The sequence below is a fragment of the Panthera tigris genome, chromosome B2 (genome assembly GCF_018350195.1).
Source record: "Panthera tigris isolate Pti1 chromosome B2, P.tigris_Pti1_mat1.1, whole genome shotgun sequence".
Classification (NCBI taxonomy): Eukaryota; Metazoa; Chordata; class Mammalia; order Carnivora; family Felidae; genus Panthera; species Panthera tigris.
In genome coordinates this window covers 39,178,740-39,204,229 of record NC_056664.1, presented here as the reverse complement: position 1 = coordinate 39,204,229, position 25,490 = coordinate 39,178,740, and the positions used below count along the sequence as shown (strand labels likewise).

Genomic DNA, 25,490 nt, shown 5'->3' with positions numbered 1-25,490 from the left:
ATTTATCCTTTTCACAACCCTTATCAGTTACAGACTCTTCTGAAATAAGGACATGATTAGATAAATGGAAATATTTGAGAACCTTGGATAGACTTGATTCGAAATTTAAAATTATACCAACTGCCAAAGACTAATTCACCTTGGAAGTATGGGGAAGGTACAGGCATATATATATAAGCAAAATGTAGATAAATCTTTGCCCCAATTTTTCTCTAGGCCTTCATATGTTCCAAAATTTGAATGATAAACTTATGTCAGCCAAAATGAACTGCAGGTTACATAAGCAAAGTGATGCACTACTATCCATAAATCCACACATGCTAGATGAGATTAATTACTTGCAAAATGTCTCAATATGGTGTGAAAGAAATAAAATATATTCAAGTGCATGTGCAAGTATTTAGGAAGAAGTATACTGAGGTCTAACGTTCACTTTGAAATGCATCAAAAAATAGGATGGATTGATAGATGAATGGATAGAAATACCCGGTAAGTCAAGTATGGTACGACGTGAACAGCTGACTCTAGGGAATGGGTATGCTGGTGTTCATTGTAAAATTCTTTCAACTTCACTATATGTTTGGAAAACGTTTGTACTAAAATGTGTGCATAGCCTATTACTCATAACCAAAAGGGTAGGCAGAGTAAGAGAGCCATAAATAAGGACAGGATGACTATGCTGCCACAGCATGATGTTCTGTAGCCATATGGGAGCCAACTCACTCCCCTTGCTCTGATAGAATGCTCACCAAGCAACTATCTAATTTGGATTTACATAGATACAGCAACAGAGAGCAAATGTGATCAGCAACACAAGTAAACTTGATGGTTATTTCTCACTGCATACGAACAAACTGACTTTCTGATTTTTATACCGGTTCACTCCTGAGCTAGTTGACGAAGTCAGCTCCTGAGAGATTCTGGGAACAGTACAGAAAATCGGGTTTTCAGCAAGACTAAGTGGCCCTGCCAGGGAAGTTAATGGTCTTCCCTGAACTGTCTTGTCTTTAACTGCAGTACAATAGATTTGTTTGTAAACTAATGACCCTTAGGTCATGATACAAAAGAGCAAAGGATTCCACTTATATGAAACCCTAAAAAGACCACAATCGCCTAGAGACAGAAAACAAGTCAGTGGTTTCCTGGGATTGGAAAGGGGGGAAGGGGTGAGGGTGGGAAGTTGATTGGGATATAGCATCTGAACTTTTTGGGGTGATGAAAATGTTTTATATATTTTTATTGTTGTGGCGGTTGCATAGGTGTATAAACTTGTCGAAGTTCATCAAAATGTACACTTAAAAAGATTACGCTTTGTGTCTAAACTATACCTTAATAGTTGATTTAAAAATTTAGGATCATGAAGGAATGTCCTATTTCAATACCTCCCCCACCCAAATCCCATTCCCGTAGATTTTTTTCCTTGATCACTAATTTCCAGAAATTTATCAAGTACATGAGGAATAAATAGAACGTCGTACAGATTTTCTTCTTACCTAGTTTATCCTGGCAATACAAACACTCTAATTTAAAGACTTTTCAATCCATTATGCCTTGACGGGTGAAAAAGGAAGCAGTTCTCAGTCTAATTCTGTCTCACATTAATGAGAGATTCAGATTGCCACATGATACTGAGACTGCTAATGGGGAGAACGTACCCAACCGGCTTCCCTGAAGCCACGTGCTCCTATCACCACAAGCTTCAGTTAGCAAAACTGCAATATAATGTGACACTGTCTTTCCTGGAGTGCTTTTCTGCCCAAGCTTTGAACAAAATTAAGTCAGCCAGATTTCCTCGGTCCAGCGCTTGATCCTAACAGTTTCTCCCTCAAAAGAGCGAGTGTGTCTCTATTTTGGCGAGCACGAAAATCCCCTTGTTTCCCAATTCAAGGTGCAGAACTCTAAATGTAGCTAACTACTAGGAATCCATTCTATGTGGCTCTATACACGTTTTAAAATGAAAATTTCCCAAAACTCAACCATAAGCATGTGAAAAGCCCCTCAAAATTACCATACTTAATAATCACTACCAGGTAAAGGCTGTAACAGTGCTTCCAAACTTTTTTGACCACAATTCACAGGAAGAAACACATTTTCTATCACGAATCACCGCATACATAACAGAGGAAAAAAAGTAACTGAAACAAGTCCTGTGAATACTTAGATTTGTGTAACCTAAGGTGCACATTAATATTTCCTATTGCATTATAAAAAATTAGCAGCACTACTCAGCAAATTGACTTCACAACTCAGCAAATGAGTCCTGATCTGTTTGTGAAAAGGCCGGAGAAAAAAATAACTGTCCCTCCCCTACTGTCCAAGAGATTTCTGGATTGGAGTTCCTAACTCGCTCCTTGTCTCTACTAATGATGCACCACCTGCGAGACACCACCCTCAAGGTTTCAGAAATAAAAAGAAAACCCCGACGAAGATCCTAACTTCAAAGAATCTTTAAGTTTGGTAAAGTAAAAATCTTTACTGGAACCCTAAGAGAGAAACAGGTAATATGGAGAACAGACATTTCTTCCACTTGGGGACAGTTAAGTCAAGGAAGTCCCTAGGAAAATGTGGCATCTGATCTGGTCCAAAGTGTGAGAAGGATTTATAAATGTGATGATGTGGGAAGGGGTGGAGTACTCTAAATGAAGAGACAGCATAAAAGCAAGGACAGAGTAACTGCAGGATATGAACAGCGGACTAAAAGCCCCATCTCAAGAGAAGAAAGCTAGATGCTAGAATATAGTCTTAAAATTCCAGGCAAAGAAGTTCTTCTGCAGACAGTGGAGGCTCTAGAGATGTGTAACACAACAGAGACCAGACTCTAATTTATAAACTGCCTTTTGGAAAGAAGTCTAGTGAAAGTGCTTGGTGGTTTTGAAGTGACTAGACGTATCTGTTTTTACATGCCAAGGTTAAAACAATATTCAAAAAGCAAACATAAATGTTTTAAAAAATGCCTTAGACGTGGTGCCCACCTATTAATGTGGGCAATGTCCAAGGATTAAATGAAGTTAAGATGACTTAAACATCTTTCATGGTAGAGGTAAATAGTAAATAAGCTTATTTACTACTTATCATCATCTTTAAAGATGATTTTAAAAAATGAAAACAAAAAAACCTGTCTCTGAAGTTTTCATAGTGGAGAGAGCGCTGGATCAGTTTTCTGAAACCTACCAGTTGTATGGCCTTAAATATGATTATAAAAATGGGCACCATATACTTCAGACCTCCTCTATAGGGACTGTAGTAGGTGCTTGAGTAAAAATTTCTAAAGTCCTAGGAGAAAAATCTCCCTTTCTGCCCCAAAACTCAGCTGCTGTTATGGAGCAGAAGCTCACAGGTCAGAAACTTGTTTTTCCAACCCTGGGGGAAAAAAAAAACACATACTTTCAGATTTCTTCCATCTGAACCTCCAAAAAATTAACTGCTTCTGAAAATTCTTATCAAGATATACAGGCACTTTTACCAACTGGGCTTTCCAGCCTAAATTCTCATCAGAACTGCCCAGTGTCCTAGCCCATCCCGCCGGGTCCCCCACTTCCAATAGCACAGTTTGGTGCCTCCGCACATGTTCTTTTCTGTGAGTAGTGCTCTTCCATTCCTTCCTGTCTGCAGAAATCCCATTGTCCTCCAAGGCCGATGAAAAGTGTGGTAACACTGAGTCTTCCACTGAGGCTGTGGGTAGCTCACACATCAGTACTTTACAGAATTGAACTTGGCCTCATTGTACCGTTAGGATTAATTAGTCGTTCGCTTGTCAATCTCCAGCAGGGAAGTAAGGTTATTTACTATTTACCTCTACCTAATTCCTCCCCAGCACACAGATCGCTGCTTGGTACAAATTAACTGCTAGAGACATGGCTGTCAGCATTCTTCTTCTCACCCTAACGAAAATCCCACAACACTGTGAAGTTTCTACAAATATCCGCTTACAAAACGTTAACGTGAAGTTAGAAAGTATACAAAAGTAAATAAATCAAAAGATGCCCATGGACTGAGCTAATGGGTCAAGCCTGACACATTCAAAGGGTCACAAAAAGGTGAAAGGAAAACAACAACAACAAAAGAATTCTACATTCCCAAAGAAAAGAGAGTTCACAGGATGAGCAATGGAGAAGACTACTGATGTGAGAAACAAGAGTTGCTCCGGGAAAAGGAATGAGCAGGGCTGGCAATCTTCTAAGAGTGACGCTCCAGGCACCGAAGGGGCTGGCCAGCTGTACAGCCAGGACAAGAAAGGGAGACCGCTTGGTCGGACTCCAAGACGGAGGTGTGCGGTTCTGCCCCGGCGAGCGGGGCGGGGAGGAGAGGAAATGACGAGCCAAAAGGGGGTGGTAACGGCGGCGGGCCGGAGACCCAGGCGAGCGTGCACAGAGGAGGGGCTCGTCGGGGCAGGAGGGTGGGCGCACTAACCGACCCCCTCCCCCGACCCGGGAGACGGCGGGGGCGGGCCTGCAGGGCGCCGAGGCGGGGGCGGGCCGGCTCCCTCTCCCCGCCGCTCTCCGGGCCCCGTGGCCGCGGCGCGTACCTTCCCCAGGCCTCACTCGCGACCCAGGTGGGCTGCAGACAGGCAGACCCAGCTCTCGGAAGGCTGGGGATCGCGGGCCCTAGCGGGAGATTTCCTGTCCCGAGGGCCGCAGCGTGGAGGGTGCAAGGGAGGGCTTCAGTATGAAGCCCGAACGACCTGAAGGAGATCGCCAAGGCCCCGAGCGTGTGTGCACCTGCGTGTATGGGCGTTCGTGGCAGGCAGGCCCACCAACCCCGAGCCTGTGGCCTAACAAATTGGGCCTAAGGGCCGGGAGAATGCGGACGCATCCCCAACTGGCACAGCCACCCAGCAAGGGTCTGGACCCAGAGGTGCTCGCTCCCGAGAGCGCCATCCCCGCGCGGGGCGGCCCCCTGCAGGCCTCGGCCGGGAGTGGCCCGGGGCGCTCACAGGCCCTCGGCCGGGGCCGCCGGCCGCCCCGCTCGGCTAGGCTCAGCTAGACTCCCGGGGCTCGACGGGCGCCTGGGCCTCTCCTGAGTGGTCAGCGAGACCCGCCAATCGGGGCGCTGGGGCCGGCTCTGGGCCGCTGGATATTGGCTCCTCACACTCACCGTGCCTCGCTCCCCCGGTTCGCTGCCCGCGCTGATTGGCTCCAGTACCGGACCCCGAAACCCAATCAGAGGCTCCAGCCGCCGCTGCCGCCGCCACTGCCGCTGCCTCGCAAAATGGCGAACCCGAACAAAGGGGAATCGGGCCTCCCTCCAACCGCCTCCGCGCAGGCGCCCCTGAGACCACGCCCCCTAACCCCAGCATCTGGTTCGCCCCACCCCCAGTTGAGGGAGCATCGCGCAGGCGTTCCCTGGAGCCACGCCCACTTTCCTGATTCGACACCATCTCCAGCAGAAGGAATACGCAGGCGCCTTCTGGACGCGCCAGATCCTTGAACTCAAACACCGCCCTAAACATAGTACTACGCAGGCGCTAACTATCTTCTTTGCCAACTGCCCACCCCCTTCTCTGCGGTGGCTGGAGACACACCCCTGGGGCTAAGGCGCAAGCGCCGTTCTTCCCCACTCGCGGCGGGCTATCTCGTTACGCATGCCCGGGCGGCGGCGGGACTTTCCACGGATTTTACCGCCGGAAGTTCGGCGGCCATTACCAAAGAGTGCGAGTTCGGCTGGCTTGCTAGAGAGGCTTGTTTCCGCCCCGCTCCCGGGTGGTGGGCGGCCATTTTAGGTGCGTGCAATTAAGGGCTGTGGCTGGATTGGTTCTGTGTCTGGGTTCGTCCGCTGCTTCCCACCTACCAGGGCTGGATCCGGAGCCCTTCCCCGCGGGGCGGGACTTCGCAACGGCCGACTCCTTTCCAGGTGGAAGGGTAACCCCGGTATGTTGGGGCTTTGAGGGAGCCTTCTCTCTCCTTCCCACGGGACCCTAGGACAGGCCCTGTTCCCTCGCTGACCTGCCCTAGGGTGGGAGACAGAACAGGAGGCCTCTCTAGACTCCTTCCCCGTCCCCCCCCACGAGCAGATGGGGGCGAGCCTTCCTTGAGAGGCCTCCTTCCCTCTCCACGCCTGCGGTTCGGCGGTACAACTCCCCTGGTCCAGACACTCGTCGGTTGCTCAGCGGGACTGTGGCCAAGTCCCTCCTTTTGTCTCGTGTGCCAGACCCACTGGGGAAGTACTTTTGGTTTTGCAGAGAAGAGACAGTCCTGAATCCGCCTTGCCCGGGCGCGGAAAAAGGAGGAGACGAGTCGTAGGGACCGCCTTTCCTTCCCCTGGCGGAGCGGGGCGCCCCCAAGGAAAGCGCGAAATGCGAGCGGGGCCCGGCCGCCTCCAGACCTAGCCATCCTTCCTCATTCTTGCCCCAGAAGAATTTTGTATTACTTTCTAGAGCCTGAACGAACTCCCATTCAGCGATAAATGGTGGGGGAAGAAGACTACCAAGTGGGTGGTCAGGGAATTTGAATATAATATGTTCAGGCTGCCTAAGCGTTTTTCCTTTTCCCTTCTCGTAGCTGAAGAAACACCTAAGTTCTGGAAATAGCGACTCAGTATCATGGCCGGCAGCCCTAATGAAGATCCAGAAGGAAGCAGAGTGCGTAACAACTATTAACTTATTGGTGAACTGAAATTCAGAATAATTAAGGTCAAAAGCATAAACACTTTAATTAAAGCCATAGTTGAATTGTCTTCCTCCCTCCCCAGCTGATTTGCTTCAGAAAGGCTGATACAGTACGAGGCAGAGATCATGATCACTTTTCTCTTACACATGCTTTAATTTGTTGTAGTTAACTCCTTAAATTCTGCAGCTTTGGTTTTATTTATTTTTTAATGTTTATTTATTTGTTTTGAGAGAGAGCGCGTGCGCACGGGTGCGCATCCCAAGCAGGCTCCACGCTGTTTTTGCAGAGTGGGGCTCAGTGTCAAATCATGAGGTCATGACCTGAGCCGAAATCAGGAGTCGGTCTCTCAACTGACTGAGCCACCCAGGTGCCGCAGCAGATTTGGTTTTAAATCAAGGAGGGGCAGTGGTGGGAAACACAATAAAGGAAAATGAAAGAAATATCTTAGTGTTTTTCTGTATCAAATAAAACCTTTCTTTCCCCTTCTTCACATTTTAGATCACTTATGTGAAAGGAGACCTTTTTGCATGCCCCAAAACAGACTCTTTAGCCCACTGTATCAGTGAGGATTGTCGAATGGGTGCTGGGATAGCTGTCCTCTTCAAGAAGAAATTTGGAGGGGTGCAGGAGCTGTTAAATCAACGTGAGTTTTGAAAAACAGCTTTACTCGTCCGCCTTGGCTAGACCGTCTTGATCACCTGTTACATTTTAATTATTAGACAGGATATACATGCAGTGGTTCCCAACCACTGAGAACTTGAACTCTTCAGATTAAGGTTTTCCTCTACAAAAATGGCCTACAGTTTGGGTCTTCATCACACCAAACTTGAATTCTCATAAACGTTTCTAATCTCTTCCTCTGTCATAAAACTTTGTTGATATTACTTCAGTTTTCTGAAACTTTTAATAACGGAAGTGCTTAACAAAGTCCATAGGTGTTAACTAGGCATTCAAGATTCTGTCTACCCATATTTTACTTACTCCTCAAAGAGGAGTTTAAAACCTCTTTCTTACGGATCGTTCCCATCACTTTACCAGTGATTTTAAACCAGAGACAGGAGTTAGAATCACATGCAGAGCTTTGGCAATAGTTGCTCAGATCACGGTCCAGGCTTACGGGTCAGAGACTCCACTGGTGATTCCATTAAAAGTTTATACTGCTTTTTATTGTAGTTCTTTGTAAACGGGACACCTTCCCTTCATTGAAAGCTCTTCACCAATTAGGAACTTTTACACATCTCTGTGCTCTATAATGCTTAACACAGTAACTCTTTATATGTAAAAGAAAAAGTTATTAAAAGTTTTTTAAGTGAATAAGTAAGGGTGTATTTGAAAATATGGGCAGGACGGGATAAGAGGAAAACAAGACTGAGAAAATGGATAAGAAAGCTGGAAGTTAAGGAAGGCTGATAAGAAACAAAGTGTTAACAGAGACCCTAGGTTTCTTCAGAGTTGAAATTATTGTTTAGTACTAAAGTCAACTCAAATCTGTAAAGATTTTATTTTAAATTGAAGAATGCAAATCGGTGTTGTTTTTTTAAATACCTTTCTACTATTAAATAACTTTTTTGTAGAAAAGAAATCTGGAGAAGTGGCTGTTCTGAAGAGAGATGGGCGATATATATATTACTTGGTAAGATGAGGGTCAGTTCTTACGGTGTTCTAAGGACTGGATGTGGGCTGCTGCATTTGTGTTGCTCGTGATGTTCCGTTCTAGACAGACAAAGATGGCCACAACTTCTGATCCATGCCAGCTCAGATCCAGTGGTGGTGGCTATTGGGAGCACTGCGTTAGAAAGGAGCACGAGGCTGCCTCCCAGCTCCACTGTGACAACTACCAAAAGCCTGTGTTCTAAGACTTGGAAAAATTAGGGATGTCCCCGTGCCTTAATTCTTTCCTAATTATGGTGAGATAGAAACATATCTCAAAAGATGGATATCCCAAAGGAGTTTTCCTTTTGTTCTTCCCTCTCAAATGCAGTGCCTAGTATTACTTAGCTCTTTTCCTGTCTTCTGCCTCAATGTGGGATTCTTCCACTGTCCATATGTCCTTTAGGCCCTGGAAGGAGTGTGGCTGCTTGGTGATGGTGCTGAGCGACTTAGAGCAGCCAACCCACTACAAGTCTGATCTGGATAGCACACTGAACGGGGACATGCCTTAAGCCCTTGGGATGCTGTCCTTAAGGTCGATGTGACTTCCAGTCTTGTTTGGAACACTACCAGTTTCTTTTTGTTCTTTATAGAGAAATGAAAAGCAAACAACTGTGGTTTCTAAATAAATAGACTTAACAGGAAGTTTTTAGGTGGTATGGGTTCTTTCTTGTTACAGATACATTGCTTATCTCTTAGAAGTGGCACAGAGACTTTGACCTACCTTGTTTAAAAACAATAGACAATAGGCACGGCCTGCTAATCTCCTGGGCTTCTTGGGAAAAGGAAAAGTTATTACATGGTGCTCTCTGGGTTTCTCAGGCCCTGTTTAGTGGATTTTCCTGAGGGCCTCCCATAACTGGAAGGGACAATATGAGATTTGTCCTGCTCTAATGAATTCTGAAAGTATATAGTTTTTTAATGATCAGGATGTTGTGAGAATGTGATAGCTTTTCTTTGGCTATCATTTTGGACTAATGGAAGTTTTAAATTCATTCTTTGTACTCAGATTACAAAGAAAAGGGCTTCACATAAGCCAACTTATGAAAACTTACAGAAGAGTTTAGAGGCCATGAAGTCCCACTGTCTGAAGAATGGAGTCACCGACCTCTCTATGCCCAGGCAAGGAAATCCAGGGCCCCGAATGAATACTTGTAATCGAGTGGTGACATTTGCTGTCTTACCGGGAGACAAATGACTTGAAAGCCTAACTCAAAATACAGGCTTAAAAGTGGACAAATTTAAAAGCTTTTTAACATCACCAGTGAACCAGTTGTCAGACCTCAGGCCACGTTTTACCCATTTCTTAGCCTGTGTTGAATGAATCAGAATAATTAAAACACACAGCCTGCTTAGTCGGGAGGACATGTTGTTGAGTCCTCTCTGTTGAATCTGGACATCTTCTATCTAAGGCTGAGACTCTGTTCTTGAAGGAGTAAAAGCTTAAGAGCCAAATCTGAGCAATTGTGATTTTCTTCTGGGCCACTTCAGGTATCCCAAGCCCGTTAATCTGGTACAGAAAAAGTTGTAAATTATCACTGCCTTCTAATCTGCATGCTTGTTTTGTAGTCCATGTGGGTAGTAGCCAGAGGATACGTCACTTATGTAATGTCTTAGACCCTAGCTATTGGGAACTTAAGGGAATGACATTGGGGGTTCAACATGCTCTTTACTTTCATTTTAGGAAATAGGCTTGGGGTCATTTCTCTTCCTGTCAGTCTAGTTTTTAGTCCGTGCTGACCATGCATGCAGGTTTGTTCCAAGCTCCACGTTAACTATAAATGTGGCTACAAGGTCCCTCATCTTACCTTGGGCTTTAATGTATTCATGTCTTATGTATCAGAAATTGTTGGGTGTTTTTATCACAGTTTTTTCAGGGATTTAATTATGTGAAATTAGCAATGTTAAGTCTTCTTTTTTTTTCCTGTAGGGATATTGAGGATCAATAAGGTAACATCTTAGAAGAAAGGTGCCAGGTAGTAGTAGAGTTTTATGGGCTGATTGATGTTTCACCAGGGTGTCGCAAAGACTGAAATGCAATCAGCTCAGGACTTCCCGACATTTTGTTTTGATTTCCTTTTTGCAGAGATCCTGTCCTTTGTCCTTCTTTTTACCTTCCTTCACCTTCCATTCCTTTATCATAAGCGTATTTTAAAAATACCAGCTAGTTTTTATCAATAGATCTAGAACGATAGTGAGGTTCCCATATCACCGCAGTTATACATTTTCTAAATGTAGCCTCAAACAATTGAGAAGTGGTACCTTATTAGGCAAAAGAGAAGTGACAGCTATTGGATGTTGGGGCTGTCTAGGAACAGCCTTAGGTGACTCACAACAGGAATTAACTTGCGGACTCCCGCCATAGCTGCCTAGGTGTGAGGCCAGATCATTTGTCTTTTTGCTTTCAGTGGGTACAGCCTAAGGGAAGGGGAAAGAAGTGACTTCTCAGATAGCTTCACCACAACCAGCGGAGATGTTTTGTCTTTTTCAGGATTGGATGTGGTCTTGATCGTCTACAATGGGAAAACGTATCTGCAATGATTGAGGAGGTGTTTGAAGCAACAGACATCAGAATTACTGTGTACACACTCTGAACAGACGGGCGCTTTGGATGTGTCCACATTCTCCTGTTTTAACCCCTACTGGACCATAGCACTGGGTGAACTGGCCTATTTAAGTCCTCGGTCAGTGGAAGTTTCATGTGAAGTAGTCTGTGTCACAGGCCAGACTTGGGTTGCTGTATTCTCATGATTGGACTGGAACTGTGGAGGAGGGATTGCTTGGGAAATGTTGCTGTGATGTTTTTTGCAAGAAGGTAAGGAGTAGATGGCCTGATAGGAGGCAAGGAAACCGGATGTTGGGCCTCTGACCCCTGTTTTCTCCGGGATGCTTCCTGACTTGTTTGGCTTGCCACTGGGTGGCAGCATTGATTATACTTCTCTGCTGTTTAAGAGAAATTTCAGGAAGGATGAACATTTCAGTTAATTTTCCATCTTTTGTCATTTGTGAGTTTGCTTAGTGTTAATCTAATGTCATGTTCATCCTAGGAGAGAGTGATGGGTTTTGTTTTGTTTAAATTACAAAGATGAGTGTTATGTTGTTAACAAGATATTTGTGGTGACAGAAATGGAAGAATAAATATCTTTTCTTTTGGGGTCTAGTGAGGTTCTGTACACACATCTGTTGTTCTGGACCTGGGTAATGGAAGATTCGCCTGAAAATTAATTGGGAGAAATCAGACAAAGGGTCCAGGGGGAAGAGCAGCAAGGTGAGAAGAAATCAGAATGGACAAGAACTGTGGGTCAGTATTTCTGGAAAGGAGGGTTTAGAATCCCTTCCTGGTGAACTCTTTCTTCTTCCACCACAAAGCTTCTGTGACTGAACGTGTATGAATTCAGCCATGAAACAAATGAGGTAACATATAGTAAATGCCTGCTGAATTGCTCAGGGCAGAGTAATGACTCAACAAATCAGCGGCTCTCAACAAAATCCTTATGAATCTAAAAGGCCCACTTCCTTCAGAAATTCTAGTTTGGTAGTTTGGGGTGGGGTGGAGGGCTGGCTATATTTCTTTGTGCTTTTAAGCAGCAGAAGGTTATGGTGTGCAGCCAGCTGGGATGGAGAATAGTAAATATTAGTCCCCTTTTCTTTCTAAGCTAAGAGAGCACCACTTTATCCACTCCTGTGCTCATGGTGAAAGAGTATGTCCCTGGATTCAGTATCAAAGATGTTGGGAAAACTCGTGGAATTTTCTGTTTTACCGTTACTATGGTATTAAAAAAAGGGCACCTGGCTGGTTCAGTCAGTAGAGCATGCAGCTCTTAATGGCAGGGCCTTGCATTCAAGCCCCACATTGGGCGTACAGCCTACTTGAAATAAAAAAAATTAAAGTTAGGGGTCCCAGGGTGACTCAGTCAGTAGAATGTCCCGACTCTTGGTTTTGGCTCAGGTCGTGATCTCATGGTTCTTGGGTCTGAGCCCCACATCACCACGGAGTCCGCTTGGGATTCTCTCGTTCCCTCTCTCTCTCCCCTCCCCCGCTTGCATGCTGGCTCTCTCGCTCTCTCAAAATAAACCAGCTTTTTTTAAAAAGTTAAAATAGCGAGACCAACTATTGATTTTCTCCCTAGAGTGAATTCTGGGTCTGTCCTGGGACTTGCTGCTTACTCAAGATAAAAGAACTGGTTTTCAGAAGGGGGTTGCTGAAACACTATGGAAACACCAGTTAAATATAATCTTTGTACTTTAGACTCGTGTTCTTATCACACTGCAGCCTGATAGGAGGCAGCAGTTTCAAAAAGTACTTCACTTTTGTATCTCTGGAACAGACAAGTTCATGTTGTTGGGTAGGGGTAGTGCAGGGCCAAGTTCATTGTTAGGCTTTCTTGAAGCTTCACTTCTGTCCACATATGGTAAAACCGAAGGGGGAAAAAGAAATGTCTAAATACACAACACAGAGAATGAGAGTGGGATGCTAAGAGCAAACTTAGAATGAAAGTATTTTGTTTATGCAAATAAATCTTTGCTTTTGGCTCAAAACATTGATTTTGTAGGCTTCTACATTTAAAGGAATTAGGGTTAATTTTTTTCATGGAGTATGAGCCTTGATGATTCTTTGAACAAAGACTAGTCTTGTGGAGGACTGGCTGTAAGTGGAATTCTGGGACTCAGCAGGGATACGATAAAGTGCTTTGTCATTTGCATATAGTCTTGGGGTCAAATTCTGATGATTTATCACACTTGAAGCTTGGGAAGAAGAGGCATGGTCTGATAGAATGAGCACATTATTCCTGGAAACCTAGTTAGAGTTTGGCAAACACCCAGAAATTCACATGTGAAATTTTGCTTCTCCATAAGACTCAAGCCTTTTAAGAAACGAGACTTGACACCATCCTGCCATCACCATCGAGTACCACATACCAACTAGTCCTACAGTATGTGTGTCTGAACATTGAAATCCTACTTATCCTCTCCTTAAGACGCTAATTGCTTATTAGTTGGCAGTCGGAACATGGATATCTTGTAAACAGATTTCCCCTGCCTTTGTTTCACCCTCTGCCATATTCCTTGTCTTCAGAGAAGGGAAAAGGCACTCAATTACAAGTAATCACAAAAGAAAATACTGGATAAAGGTCAAGACTGGGGTGGGAAGTCCGCCTAGGAGAGTTAGTATCCTGTGTTGCCTGGACAAGCCCTGGATTAAGCCTCCCTTCCACTTTCTAATATCCTGGCTTGGCTCATAGCCTGGGAACGTCCCTATTCCTAGGACTTGTTCACTGTACATAGTAACTTCTAAATGTCCAAGTTCCCTAAAAAACCTGGTCACAGAAAAACCACACCACTTCTTTTATTAATGTTGCTATCTTTCTTTAAAAAAAAAAAAAAAACAAATACACATCCGGACATATTTCAAAGATCTGCACAAACCTTGGGTCTGAGCCTCTTTGCCTCAAAGCAACCCATTTGGGGGAATAATTAGGCCCCTCAGCCCCACAGATGCCTGCGGCCCATATACAGTTGTCATTTTCCTTGCAACTCACTTTTCCCAAGAGCAGCCTTAGAGCAGCCTTAGAGAGAGCCATGGCTTAAATGATTTACAACATGAGCAGTATATTTAGAGTCCTTGGAGGGCCTGTGCAGAAGGATTGGTTGGTGTCCAATGTTGTCCAGCTCAAGTGGTATTAGGAAGTCAGACATGTCCCAGATGGCCATACATGTCACTGCTGTCTCCTGGTGGCAGCAGGCAGACCTTAGTGAGAAAACAAGAAAGCATGTTACTGAGAGCTTTGCTGGCCCCAATGAAGAGTTTCTTTTGAGCTGAGGTCTCTGTGTGCCCTCCCCAGCAATCTGAATTTCTCCCCCAGTTGCCTGTGATTTCCACTGTTCCCAGTGTTAGGTTTGCTCTATTCATGTTTTGGTGTGGTTCACACAGGGAAAACCCCAGAAGATCTCTACTTTAATTCTATTCTCTTGTTAGATACATGGTTAAGTTCTATTCTGTCATTTTTTTTAAAAAGATGGAATAAGAAACGTAGGGCAAATTTTCTTTAACAAATGCCCATTTCTTAGTATTCTAATTAAGCGGAGTTGTTCTTTAGGGCTTTTAGATTACAACTGGATTTCATGCCTTTTTTTTTTTTTTTTTTTTTGTTTAACTGGGTACATTTTAACCTTTCCCTTCATGAACATGAATAACTCAAATACAGTACAGAGAAGCATGTTAATGGGTCCAGATAATACGGTCATGTACACTAATGGAAAGAGGCTTATAATGTGGAACATGTCCAATAATATTTTATTTTAAAATAATTTGACTTGGAAATGGACTTTCCCCTCAAACTGATTTATCTATTTTACTTCCGTTTAGATTAGCGTAAGATACAACCCTCAATTATCCAAAATTAAAAGCTCCTTTTAATCCTCCTTGAAATGCTTACTTTTTATAGCAGATTTAGCTATCTAATTATTTAACTTAATGGAAAATACAACGTGCGCGCACAGGTGCGCGCGCGTGCACACACACACACACACACACACACACACACGCGCGTCTCTGAAGACTTGCTGGTTAGGCAGCTGGAAGAAGTGGCCTGTGACTCAGAAAGGCATTTAAGAAGAAAGTATATTATAGTTAAAGTTAAGCTACCACTCATCATTCTGGAGTCTGAGTAGGGTTTATAATTACAGTGATAGCACCTACACTAATATAATCCTCAAGGTATTTAAAAGTTTGGTATTTTCAGAAGTCACCCTTAGAAATCTATTTTTATCACTCGCCACCACTAGAGCGGTGTCATATTTTATGTGAACAGAATACCATGTGGCATTATGTGACCATATTCTCACTGAATTCAATGGGCCCTGCTTTTTGTAAAAAATGGCCAAAAATCATGTCCTCTCGGATTGGCAAATGCTCAGCTGGAGAATTATCAGGCACCCTGTGTGTATGTCTAGTAGCAGACGTCTGGCAACATCGAGCTCCAGAACATTGATATTTCCAAAAACGTGTCTATGAAGCCACATGTTCTCTTAAGAATATTAAGGGTGAGAGACACCAAGAGTAAATTGAATAGCTTCATAGAAGCTTCATAGCTTCATAGAAGCTTCATAGAAGCATGCTGCATTCACATTTTGTTAATATGTGAATTGTTCCAGAATTTAAGTTGGAGAAGAGGGTGGTAAAGACCCTTTCTTCGTTTCTGGAGGATCTTGATCAGTAACTCAGGCCTTGCGAAGGGACTTGGTTATAGCATTTCTGCGGGAGCAAACTAGATCAGACCGAACTCAAAAAAAGTTAGCAAAGGATCTTTTACCCTCTTTCCTGAGGGTAATCGGCCTGTTTCTGTGAGAGTCTAATTTACCCTCAGCAAGAGGCCAAGTTGGCCTTAATTGTGTCCTAATTATTTGCCTAAATAGCTAATCTTTACTTCCAGTTCTATCACATCTTGATGTCTGTAGGAGGCTACTTCTGAGCTGCTGTCTCATTTACAAACATCTTTTTAACCCTTTCTATATTCCTGCATAGAGGAACTTGTTGCTGTGGTATCCCCATTCCTGAATACAGCATTTTTCTATGAGTTCCGCTGAGGTCTTCTCAAAGTAAGAAAAATGTTCTTGTGTTGTATATTCACACCGAAATTATTGGTATCCTTCAAGGCCGAACCATTTATTTGAAAACATGAAAGCCTCTCTGGCAAAATTAATAATAAGTTGAATACAAATCCGTTTGGGGACTTTCAAAAGTACCCCAAATGAAAAAATTACATTTGAAGGAATGAAAAGCCTACATTACAGGACAATGGAATGGTAAGATTGCAATTGGGGGTGGGAACAGGGCCTCCAGAAGATGTCCAGAGTCAGTAAGTCTGGACTCAACGCCAGTGGGGGCATGCTTCTTGAGGGACAGTCTGACCATGGCAGGTCACTCGGTCTCACCAAAGCTTGAAGATTCCTGTCAACCTTTGAGTATTCCAAAGTTCTGGGGAAAGTTCGTTTGATACAACAGGGTAGGAACGAAAAGGGTTTAGGGAGACGAATTTGCAGTTAAGAGAAAAGGAAAACTTGGGATCTTCTAAAATGTGTTTACGGGGCGCCTGGGTGGCTCGGTCGGTTGAGTGTCCGACTTCAGCTCAGGCCATGATCTCACGATTTGTGGGTTCGAGCCCCGCATCGGGCTCTGTGCTGACAGCTCAGAGCCTGGAGCCTGCTTCGGATTCTGGGTCTCCTCCTCTCTCTGCCCCTCCACCACTCGGGCACTAACTCTGTCTCTCAAAAATCAATAGATGTAAAATGTGTTTACAACCACCCCAGAGCAGAGAAGGGAAATTCGTTCCTGGCCAGGCCAAACCTCCCGCACTCTGCCACCTGCCCGCCAGCCTTCGACCCAAGTTCAAGGCTAACAAGACCACAGGGGCGCCGTGACTCACGCGAGGCTGGGCCCGGTGGGCCTACTTCAGGATGTCCGCCAGCTTCTCTTCGTAGTACAGGAAGTTTTCCTGAATGTCCTCCCAGGGCTCAAAGGCCTTGGACTCGCCCTCTTCCTGCTCCACAAAATTCTGCCAGACGTACTCGAAGTCCTGGGGCTTCATGATGCGCAGCCGGCAGCCGGCCTCCTTCAGCCTCCGCAGCGCGGCCTGGACGTCGGGCTCCTCCCACATGAAGAGGCGCCCAACCAGGATGAGCAGGCGCAGGTTCTTGGTCTTGCCGAGGGTCCGCACGATGCGGTCGGCGCAGGCGGCGCAGGGGCTGGACGACACGTACCAGGTGACGTTGTAGCGCACGGCCGGGTCGCAGGCCGGCAGGATGGTGTTGAAGAAGGCTTCCTCGGCGTGGGCGGCGGCGTGCTCGTCCTCCAGGTACCCGCGGGAGGCCTGCACCTGACCCCCCTTGCCCTGCGCTTCCACCACGTAGCAGAGGAAGGTCTTGTTCCGCCCGGAGCTGTACTCCACGTTTCGGAACTGAAACTTAAAGAAGTTGACGGGCAGCCGCTCCCTGTGGGGCGAGAGGGCAGAGGGGACAGGGGAGAAGAAAGAAGGATGAGCGCTTATGTCTAAGAGCAGGTGGCTCTCCAGCCTCGGTGCCTCAGAGACACGTCGGCTCTCCCGGGCAAAGCCGGCCTTGCCCTGGCTAGCATCAGCGACCACACGGCGTGAAAGAATTCAGAAAGGTGTTATCTGGAGCAGGGGAGAGAATTTGGAGGTGTGCATTCAGGTCACCCCAATAGTGAGGGTCTCCAAACGCCCCACCATCCCTCCAACACACAGCACGTGCCTGCATTTCTAAAGCAGTCACTCTCTCGCGGGGGGCTACATAGCCGAATCACCCAGAGGACTCTACAAATGTCAGTGCCTGGGCCCCATGCCAAGGCAATGAAATCAGAAGGTCTGCAGGGAACCCAGGCACCAGCATTAAAAAAACAAACAAACACACCCTCCAGATGATTCTAATAGGTGGCAACGTTGGAAAAGCAGTGTTCAAATAGCAATCTTACAAAGTAGCAAGCATGTAAAATTTCTCATGATAGAGCAAGAGGAAGATTTTGCGGAACATTTCCTGCTTCCGTTTCTCCTCCTTGTCACTCATGGCTGTTTCATCTTGGCCCTGGGCTGGCCCACAATGCACAGTGCCCGCCTCTCCAGGTGACTTTCTCAAGTCTGTTTTTTCCCTCAGGTGAAGGAGGGTTGTCACACAATAAGTGTCCAAGAAGCTTTTATCTTTGAGGTCAAGCTATCCAAGAGTACCTTGATAGAGTTTAGGTTACATGTAGTATTGAGTCATGTCAAAGTCAAAAAAGACTTGGGGGGTGCCTGGGTGGCTCAGTCGGTGAGGCGTCCGACTTCAGCTCAGGTCATGATACCATGGTTGGTGAGTTCAGGCCCTGTGTCAGGCTCTGTGCTGACAGCTCAGAGCCTGGAGCCTGCTTCGGATTCTGTGTCTCCCTCTCTCTGTCCTTCCCCCACTCACACTGTTTCTCAAAAAAGGAATAAATGTCAAAAAATAAATAAATAAATAAATAAAGACTTGGCCTCTACCCTCCAGATGCTTATAAGCTAGCAGCTCCACTCTGGCTAAGACAGCTGAGAGCATTTTAATTTTAAATGCACAGGGAGCCATGGAGGACAAGGCACCAAGGTTCTTGAATGTTTAGCCCTGATTTAGGCGGCAGCAGAAAATTGTTACAGCCTCTTGAGTAAAGAAGGACGTAATAAAAGTGACGAGAGGAGGGGATTGAGTACTGGCTTGGAGAGGCTGAATGTTTTCTTTTTTTTTTTCTTAAGTAATCTCTGCAGTTGCCCCAAAAGATACCCTGTGGCAACCATGAACTCTGCTGTTACTGCCCTACATGTCTTCCCTTTCTAACTCCCAGGGCTACAGGGAAATCCCGGATGTCCCAGGGCCTTGTCTTCTTAGGGCTAAGCAGCCAGGTGCCAAAGAGCTGAAAAAACATGAGCTGTTTCCCTGCTGTATTCCCCACCCCCATCGCAAAATTTGCTCCACCCAAGTTCCCATATCTCTTACTGTCAAGTTCAGTTTCCACTGTGGAGATGGATGTGTTTGAGGACCTGGCCCCAGGATTCTTTTGGGTACTATACTTAGCTCTCTAAACCCCTCTGTCCCCAGTCAAATGTGTTTATTATTTACTTAACATTTGGGGAGAATGGATGGCCTAATGGTTCTCCTCTCCTATTTCAATCCCTGTTGGGAATTCATTTATAATGAGCTCTCCCCAATGAAAGTCACCCTTCAAGACCACGCCTAGATTTTACTGGCTGCTAAATGGTACCTTCACTTTCCAGAGTGGATTTTTTTTTTTTTCTCCTGAGAAGCACAGAGCCTACCTTCCTTGTCCAAACACTTGCTCTTCAAGGCCATTTGCCAGACGCTCTTCAAGGCCATTTGCCAGACACTCTCCTGCCCCCAAATCTATCCAGAGCCAACCGTATGGTGGATTCTCAAAACCCTTGGAAGTATTCACAACTGTGTGGCTGGTTGGGGGCTTCACCAATAGCTGCCTGTGTGGCCCCTTGGGTTTCCTTCTGGAGCCCCCAAAAGTGTTGCTCCAACTTGGCCAAATGCAGCGCAGTGAGAGTGTGAACTTGGCCCAGCATATAGTTACGAGTCGGCTGGCTAGTGTGAGGCTGCTATTTCTCCCAGCCTCTCTTAAGCTCTGATGCTTTCCCCTCCTCCTCTTCCCTTCACAGGAGGAGAAGACCCAGAGAAACCTGAAACCCAAGGGAGAGGAAGAAAGTTCACCTCTCTATAAATATCAGTTTCCCACCCCTCTGGCCAGCAGCCCAATAGCCTACTCTGTGCTTCAGCAGGGCCTTCTGGACTAGGTGCCTAAGGAAGGGAAATGCTTTCAAGGGGCAAAGGAAAGTCAATATTGAAATAAAAGTGGGAGTGTGCGGGGGGAGCTCCTGGGTGGCTCATAGGTTAAGCGTCCAGCTTCAGCTCGGGTCATGATCTCACAGTTCATGGGTTGAAGCCTTGTGTTGGGCTCTGTGCTGACAGCTCAGAGCCTGGTACCTGCTTTGGATTCTGTGTCTCCCTCTCTCTCTCTCTGCTCCTCCCCTGCTTGCACTCTCTCTCTCTCAAAAATAAATAAACATTAAAAAAAAAAAAAAAAAGGAAAGTCAGGGAAGGTCTTGGTTCCCAGTCTTTCCTTTCAGCTTGTTCAAAAACTGGGCTTGCTTGGCTTCTCAATGGGCTTCTTGGTTTTCCAGAAGGAGCATAAGGGGCAAATGAGGTCCTTTGGGCCTCCCACAGGCTGAAACAGCAGGCCCTGAAGGGGAACAGAGGTGGGAGAGGGCTGAAATCTCTCCAGGGAGCTAGACAATATGGTCATCTTGGGTGATTTTATAGAATCACAAAATAAGTCAACACTGTTATGCCTGCTAGTGGAAGGAAGGAAATAGTGACACTAATTTCTTAGATAATCATAAACATCTTTTTTTTCCTAGTAGCATGATGCCTGAGTACCATATTTACTTATAGCCCTTGCTGTCGCCCCCCAGCGGGTGTTTAACTGCTGAAGTGGTGTGTGTGTGTGTGTGTGTGTGTGTGTGTGTGTGCGTGCGCGCGCGCACGGGTTTATTGGCATGGTGGTCAGGAGAAACATGTGGATAGCAGATTTCTTCACCTGGGCTCAGTCACTGCTTCAGGCACAGAAACCAACAGTGTTATTCCTTCCCCCCATTCCCCCTTCTTTAAGCACCACGTCCTCATACTTCCTGCACACAAGTCAATCACACTTCATTTGCAGAGACCCAGGCTACTGGGCATTGCAGTTCTCTAGGCAGGAAACCAAGAATCCTAATATCTGGGAGAGAACATTTGGAGCATGGTCGACTTGATGGAGGGAGCAAGGATGTGAACACATGCAATATATTTATACCGTATTTTTCTCACGTTCACGTTTAAAAATATTTGCGTTCCCTAAGCAGAAATCTATACGGTGAAAGAAAGCAACCCGGAAGGCAGCAGAGACTGGTCTGAGATTAAACATTTGCTCCAAAATAATCCATGGAGTGGAAAATCTACTCACAGGTCATTGAGTGTTGACTTGTCTCAGCTTTCCTCGCCAGACCTTTTGTGCCCTGCTCAAAAGAGGCAAGAGTTGCTGGTTTCAGTTTCCTTCTCCCTTTTCCAGACCACTTTCAAAGTGGATGCTGAGGAGTGGGCACGGTCAGAAGGAGACTAGAAGCAGAGAGTTCTAACAGCCTGACTTCCTAGAGCCCAGATGGGGTTTGCTGGGCTGCTGGCTCCTGATTTGCAATTCTGGATGGGATTCTGCCCTTGGTGAGCCCTGAGCAGCTCACTGCCTTTTTCCTGGGAGGCACTGTCTTCATGCTGGAGCTTTGACCTTCCCCCAGCCTCGGTGGAAGCCAGGGAGGCCAGAATCAGTGGCTGTCTTCTATTCTTTCTGGGACAAGCCTTCCCAACATGCTCTGGAAACCAGGGCGAGGCGTGAGAGGCTTGTGGCATTCACAGCGGAGTCGAAGGCCCTCACTCCTTGCCCTCCCTTCTCCTCTGAACCCTGCATGTCCTCTCTGTGTTCCCCATGTGGCCAGAGCCAACCTCTGGTAGCTAAAGAAGTGGTTGAAAGGAGTCACTGTCTGTGCCATTTATGTCTGTTCCATGCAAATCCCTTTGATAGCAGGTTCAGCTTTATGCAAAATCATATACAACACAACTAGAGACCAACAAAGACAAACACACAGCCAGGGGGCCTGCTAGGTAGAGCCACAGTTGCTCATCACGGGGATGGAGAGATGAGGGGACAACTAGCTCTGATGCCCCAGAGCTTCCCTCAAGCATGCCGAGTTCAGAGAGAGGCACGAACCCGTGGAATTCTCCTCTACACCGAGCGCTGCTGGGTCTTCATGTATCCTGAACTTCTCTCCTCTCAGAAGCCCTCCCTACAATTAGTGCCTTATCCCGATGCCTCGCAGGGAGCCGAACATACAATAGGTGCTTGTTCATCAGTTCAGTTATTTACTTACTCAACAAATACCTATTGAGTGTCTATGAGGAGGTAGGCACTGTTTTTTGTGCTGGGGATAAAGCAGTTAAAAGGCAAAGTCCCTGGCCTCATGGAAGTTAAATACTAGTGGGGGAAATGGGCAGTAAATAAATGATTCCTATTCAGTAAATATTTGTTGAATATAAAAAGCCTCCCATTTATGGCTTTTTAAGATGCAGTGTGGTGATTTGGAGTCAGACACCCCTGGGGTTACACCCTACTCCATCCATTAACTTTGGGCAAATTACTCATCCCTTTGAGGCTTGGTTTTCCCATCTGAAAGATAGGTCGAGTGATCCACCCTCTTAGAGTTTGGACAATGGTCAACACGCAAGAAATTAAACCTGGTACTGATGGATGGTGCCTTCCCTGGGCCTCAAATCTTACCCCTCAGAGCTCAATCTTAAGCATAACCAAATCTGAGCCCTTTCTACTCTTCCTTTTGTGTTTAGAGGGTTCTTTCTTTCCTTGGTGTGCTGGTTCAACACCCAGTTCTATGAGAGAAAGAAAGAGAGAAAGGGGGGAAGAGGGAAAGGAAAAGAAAAGGAAAGGAAAGGAAAGACAAAGAAAGAAAGAAAGAAAGAAAGAAAGAAAGAGAAAGAAGAAGAAAAGGAAGAGAGAAAAAAAGAAAGGAAGGAAGAGAGAAAGAAAAGAAGGAAGTCAGTCGTGATTTCTAACATTTGTTGATTTCTGCAAATACTCCCACTATAGAGATTTCAAGAAACCAACATGAAGTCACTGAATGCAAAATTGGAAAGAGATGCATACAGGCCGTTCTCATCGTGAGTTGGCTTTGGCACACCACGACAGTTTTTGACCTTTTTCTAGCACTTCCTACCATGTTATTTTGTTAATGTTCTTAGGTCTGCTTTCTATCTTGAGTGCCGTATTCAAGCCAGAATCGTGACAAATGGGGCATATCTCCTTATTCCTACCTGGTACGCCTTCCTCACCTCACCTCACCTCTGTCTGCTCCCTCTTCTGCTAGTTTGTGGCCCAAATCTAAGGAGCTGTGTAGACAGACCCATCCCCTCTGGCAGTCTAGGCTAGGAGAGGAGCTGCTTTGCTGACCTCCTTGATGCCAGGGTATCTGGAGAGGAAAAGAGGGGAAAGTTGTTCCCTCATCCTGTCCGTGCACAGACACACCCGCACCTCTGGGCTATTTTAAGCCATCTGTTTACCCAGAGGGGCCCAGGAGACAGATCTCCACAGTTGTTACTTATGGCCAGGAAACTCTCAGGGCTCCACCTCCGTCCTGAACTGCTTTCAGAGCACCCAGAAGACTACCTTGCTGCACCTCTTTTTCTGCGCCTTGGGTCAGAGAAGGCTCTGAGTAGACCTCACAGATGGAGGCAGGTGGAGCCCTGTTTGGGAAATCTGGGACTCAGAATGAATAAGAGGCCTTGGAAAGAACACTTGGCTGGGGTCAGAAGAAGACTGCTACGTACTGGTTCTGTGGTCTTGAACAAATTACTGAGGCTCCCTGACTCAGTTTCCCTATCTGTAGAGTGGCAATAATATAACCCCCTCTCCCAGCCCTGTGCTGAGGGTTGAATGGGCTCATGCCAGTGCGAGTATATGTAAACTGGATGAATGTAAACTGGATGAACGTAAACTGCACCAGAGGATTTAACCCTTAGGACCAACCACCCTGGGGCCGCAAAGCATGTTCAACTGAACACACATGGTCTAATTCTGTTCTGGACCTATCCTGCCCCTGCGCTGGGGAGATCATAACACTGCATAGAGTGGGTGTGCATGTGCTGGTGTGTGACCAAGGGCAGCACAGACCAGCAGCCTTAGAGGTTAGAAAATGGATCTCTTCCATAGGGAGCCACTGGATTGCGGCCTCCTGGCCTGGTAGCCCTAGGCCCTCCCTAGGTCTATATTAGTCTGTGCTCCTCTGTTCCTTTAATCCTAGGGGGAGGGTGACATTGGTCGGTTGGGCACGGGTGAATGCAAGTTCCAGGCTCTCGCCTGAATTCTTCCTTTAGGAACTAGGATGCATTTTCCCCTCAGGTTCTCGTAGAGATCAGAAAATATCTGAGCTGGAAGGGACCTTAGGGATCAACTTAGTGTAACTTCCTCATGTCACAAATGAAAAAACTAAGGCCAGGACTGGAAAATCACTTGCCAAGCTTCAAACAGCAAGTCCAAATGGCCACCCAGGCTCCTCTGCCCCCTGAGGACATCATGCCTCCATTTTTCCTGAAATTTCTCCTAGTGTGGACCCTCCTCTGTTTGTGGTCATTGTTGGGACTCCCATGAAGGAAGCCCGGGAGCTGAGGGAGGGAATATGGCTCTATGTATCCCCTTTTTCTTTGCCTATGATCTTTGCAGGGTCTTCTGCAAAAGGAACAGAGAGGAAAGAGGAGGAAGGACCACTTGGTGCTATTCCTGGAGATGTCATAATCTGGGCAAAACAGAGGGACCCTGTATGTAGGCCTCTCTTTGGGGCCTGGAGACCGTTTGCTCAGGGTCCTTGTTCCTCTGGGCTGTGGCTGAGGGTGGAATGCCTCTTCTGCCCAGAAGCTTCTGGCCCTGGACTGTTACCTGTGCTGTAACTATTGTTTCCCTGGGGGTGGATGTGAAGAACCCGTGGGCAGATTCAATTCTATAAGGGGGAAAGAAAAATGCTTCTCACTCAGGCTTGGGAAAGGGTGGGTCTGTTTTCCCTGTCTCAGGATCTTTCACTCCAGAGAGAAGCTCTAAAGAAAGAGTGAGAGCTATACAGATAGAGGAGAGGCCCTCTCAGCAACAGAGAGAAGTCGAGGGAGGAGGTACTTTGGGGCCATCTTTAAATATGCCTGTGTCATCCCCTGTCCTTACCACACTCCCTAGGACTCGACAGCCTGTATCTGGAGAGGCAGGAGGCATCCTGGTACCAGGAGGCCCAAGCGGTGGTTTCATTCTCTGGGCCCTTGCCTCTAAGGAGCTGCCCTCCCTCCCCCTGGTTAGAGGGTCCAAAGTGTCACCCCGAGAGGCCAAGCGAAATTTGCAGCTGTGTCCCCCGCAGCCCCTACCATGCATGGTAGGCTCGTGGCTGCAGGTCTGTGACCCTGACCCCTACTATTCCCATCCTAAATTCCCCCAGCCTGCCCCAGCCCACACTCTTCTAGGGAGAGGGACCCGGCCCACACCCAGGTCTCACCCTGTGACGATCTCAAAGGGAGGCAGTTCAATCAGCTCCTTCAGCTTCTCAGGGTTGTCCAGATCTTCCAGATCCTCACCGTTCTGGGAGGCGGGTGCAGCGGGTGCGGCGGGCGCAGCAGCCGCAGCGGCCGCAGCAGCCGCAGCGGCCTCTTCTTTCTGGGCCATGGAGGGGCTGTGGCTCCGCAGTCACTGAGAAAGGGGAGAGGTGGTGAGTTTCCCGGGCCAGGGCCTGGCGGCAGAGGCCCAAGCAGCTGTCAGCAGCTAAATCTGCCTGGGGACGACGGGAAGAGCACTGGGCAGGCCAGGCTTAGTGTTCTCACCTCCTGGCCACAGGCTTTATAACCAGAGCCCTCTGCCCCTCCCCCAGGCCCTCGCCCTCTATCTTTTTTTAATTGAGTGACAGCGGGTGCCGGGATGGGGGGAATGGAAACTCTGGCCATTAGTATCCCCTATTTATCAGGAGGCAAAGACAGGAAGCTGGCAGGTGGGGATGGCGAGGCCTCCTCTCCCTTCCCCCACTAGCTCACACATGTATTTATCCTCTTCCCCTCCACCTTACA

The 25,490-nt window shown here is 46.6% G+C and overlaps 3 protein-coding genes across 19 annotated transcripts in view; 1 reads left to right on the top strand and 2 right to left on the bottom strand.

Moving 5' to 3' along the window:
* The window catches only part of NFYA (nuclear transcription factor Y subunit alpha), a 32,863-nt gene extending 27,658 nt beyond the window's left edge, over positions 1 to 5,205 (bottom strand). For 4 of the 12 annotated variants that reach the window (XM_042986291.1, XM_042986298.1, XM_042986302.1 and 1 more), the window contains exon 1: positions 4,526 to 4,979. The gene's annotated coding sequence lies outside the window, so the exon portion shown is untranslated. Of the gene's footprint in view, positions 1 to 1,493; positions 2,974 to 4,525; positions 4,983 to 5,094 lie in introns of those variants that run through there. The other 8 variants (XM_042986293.1, XM_042986292.1, XM_042986304.1 and 5 more) reach the window with 5 other exon arrangements.
* A 169-nt stretch (positions 5,206 to 5,374) lies between these two features.
* On the top strand, positions 5,375 to 11,410 carry OARD1 (O-acyl-ADP-ribose deacylase 1). Of its 6 annotated transcripts, none has more exons than XM_007085224.3 (6): positions 5,385 to 5,719; positions 6,498 to 6,577; positions 7,104 to 7,248; positions 8,180 to 8,238; positions 9,265 to 9,377; positions 10,747 to 11,410. In XM_007085224.3, exons 2-6 carry the CDS (start codon positions 6,539 to 6,541, stop codon positions 10,847 to 10,849), a joined length of 459 nt encoding a protein of 152 aa, XP_007085286.1. In that variant the 5' UTR covers positions 5,385 to 5,719; positions 6,498 to 6,538; the 3' UTR covers positions 10,850 to 11,410. The 6 variants fall into 6 exon arrangements, with proteins under 6 accessions (XP_042842242.1, XP_042842241.1, XP_007085286.1 ...); XM_007085223.3 differs by having other exon boundaries at positions 5,386 to 5,867; XM_042986306.1 differs by lacking the exon at positions 5,385 to 5,719 and adding an exon at positions 5,900 to 6,235.
* A 1,884-nt stretch (positions 11,411 to 13,294) lies between these two features.
* Positions 13,295 to 25,095, bottom strand: APOBEC2 (apolipoprotein B mRNA editing enzyme catalytic subunit 2). Its single transcript, XM_042986290.1, has 3 exons — positions 24,929 to 25,095; positions 16,682 to 17,246; positions 13,295 to 14,004 (listed from the first exon to the last, which is right to left on the bottom strand). The coding sequence occupies exons 1-2, from the start codon at positions 25,093 to 25,095 to the stop codon at positions 16,703 to 16,705; spliced, it is 711 nt and encodes a 236-aa protein (XP_042842224.1). The 3' UTR covers positions 13,295 to 14,004; positions 16,682 to 16,702.
* Between the last annotated feature and the right edge of the window lie 395 nt (positions 25,096 to 25,490).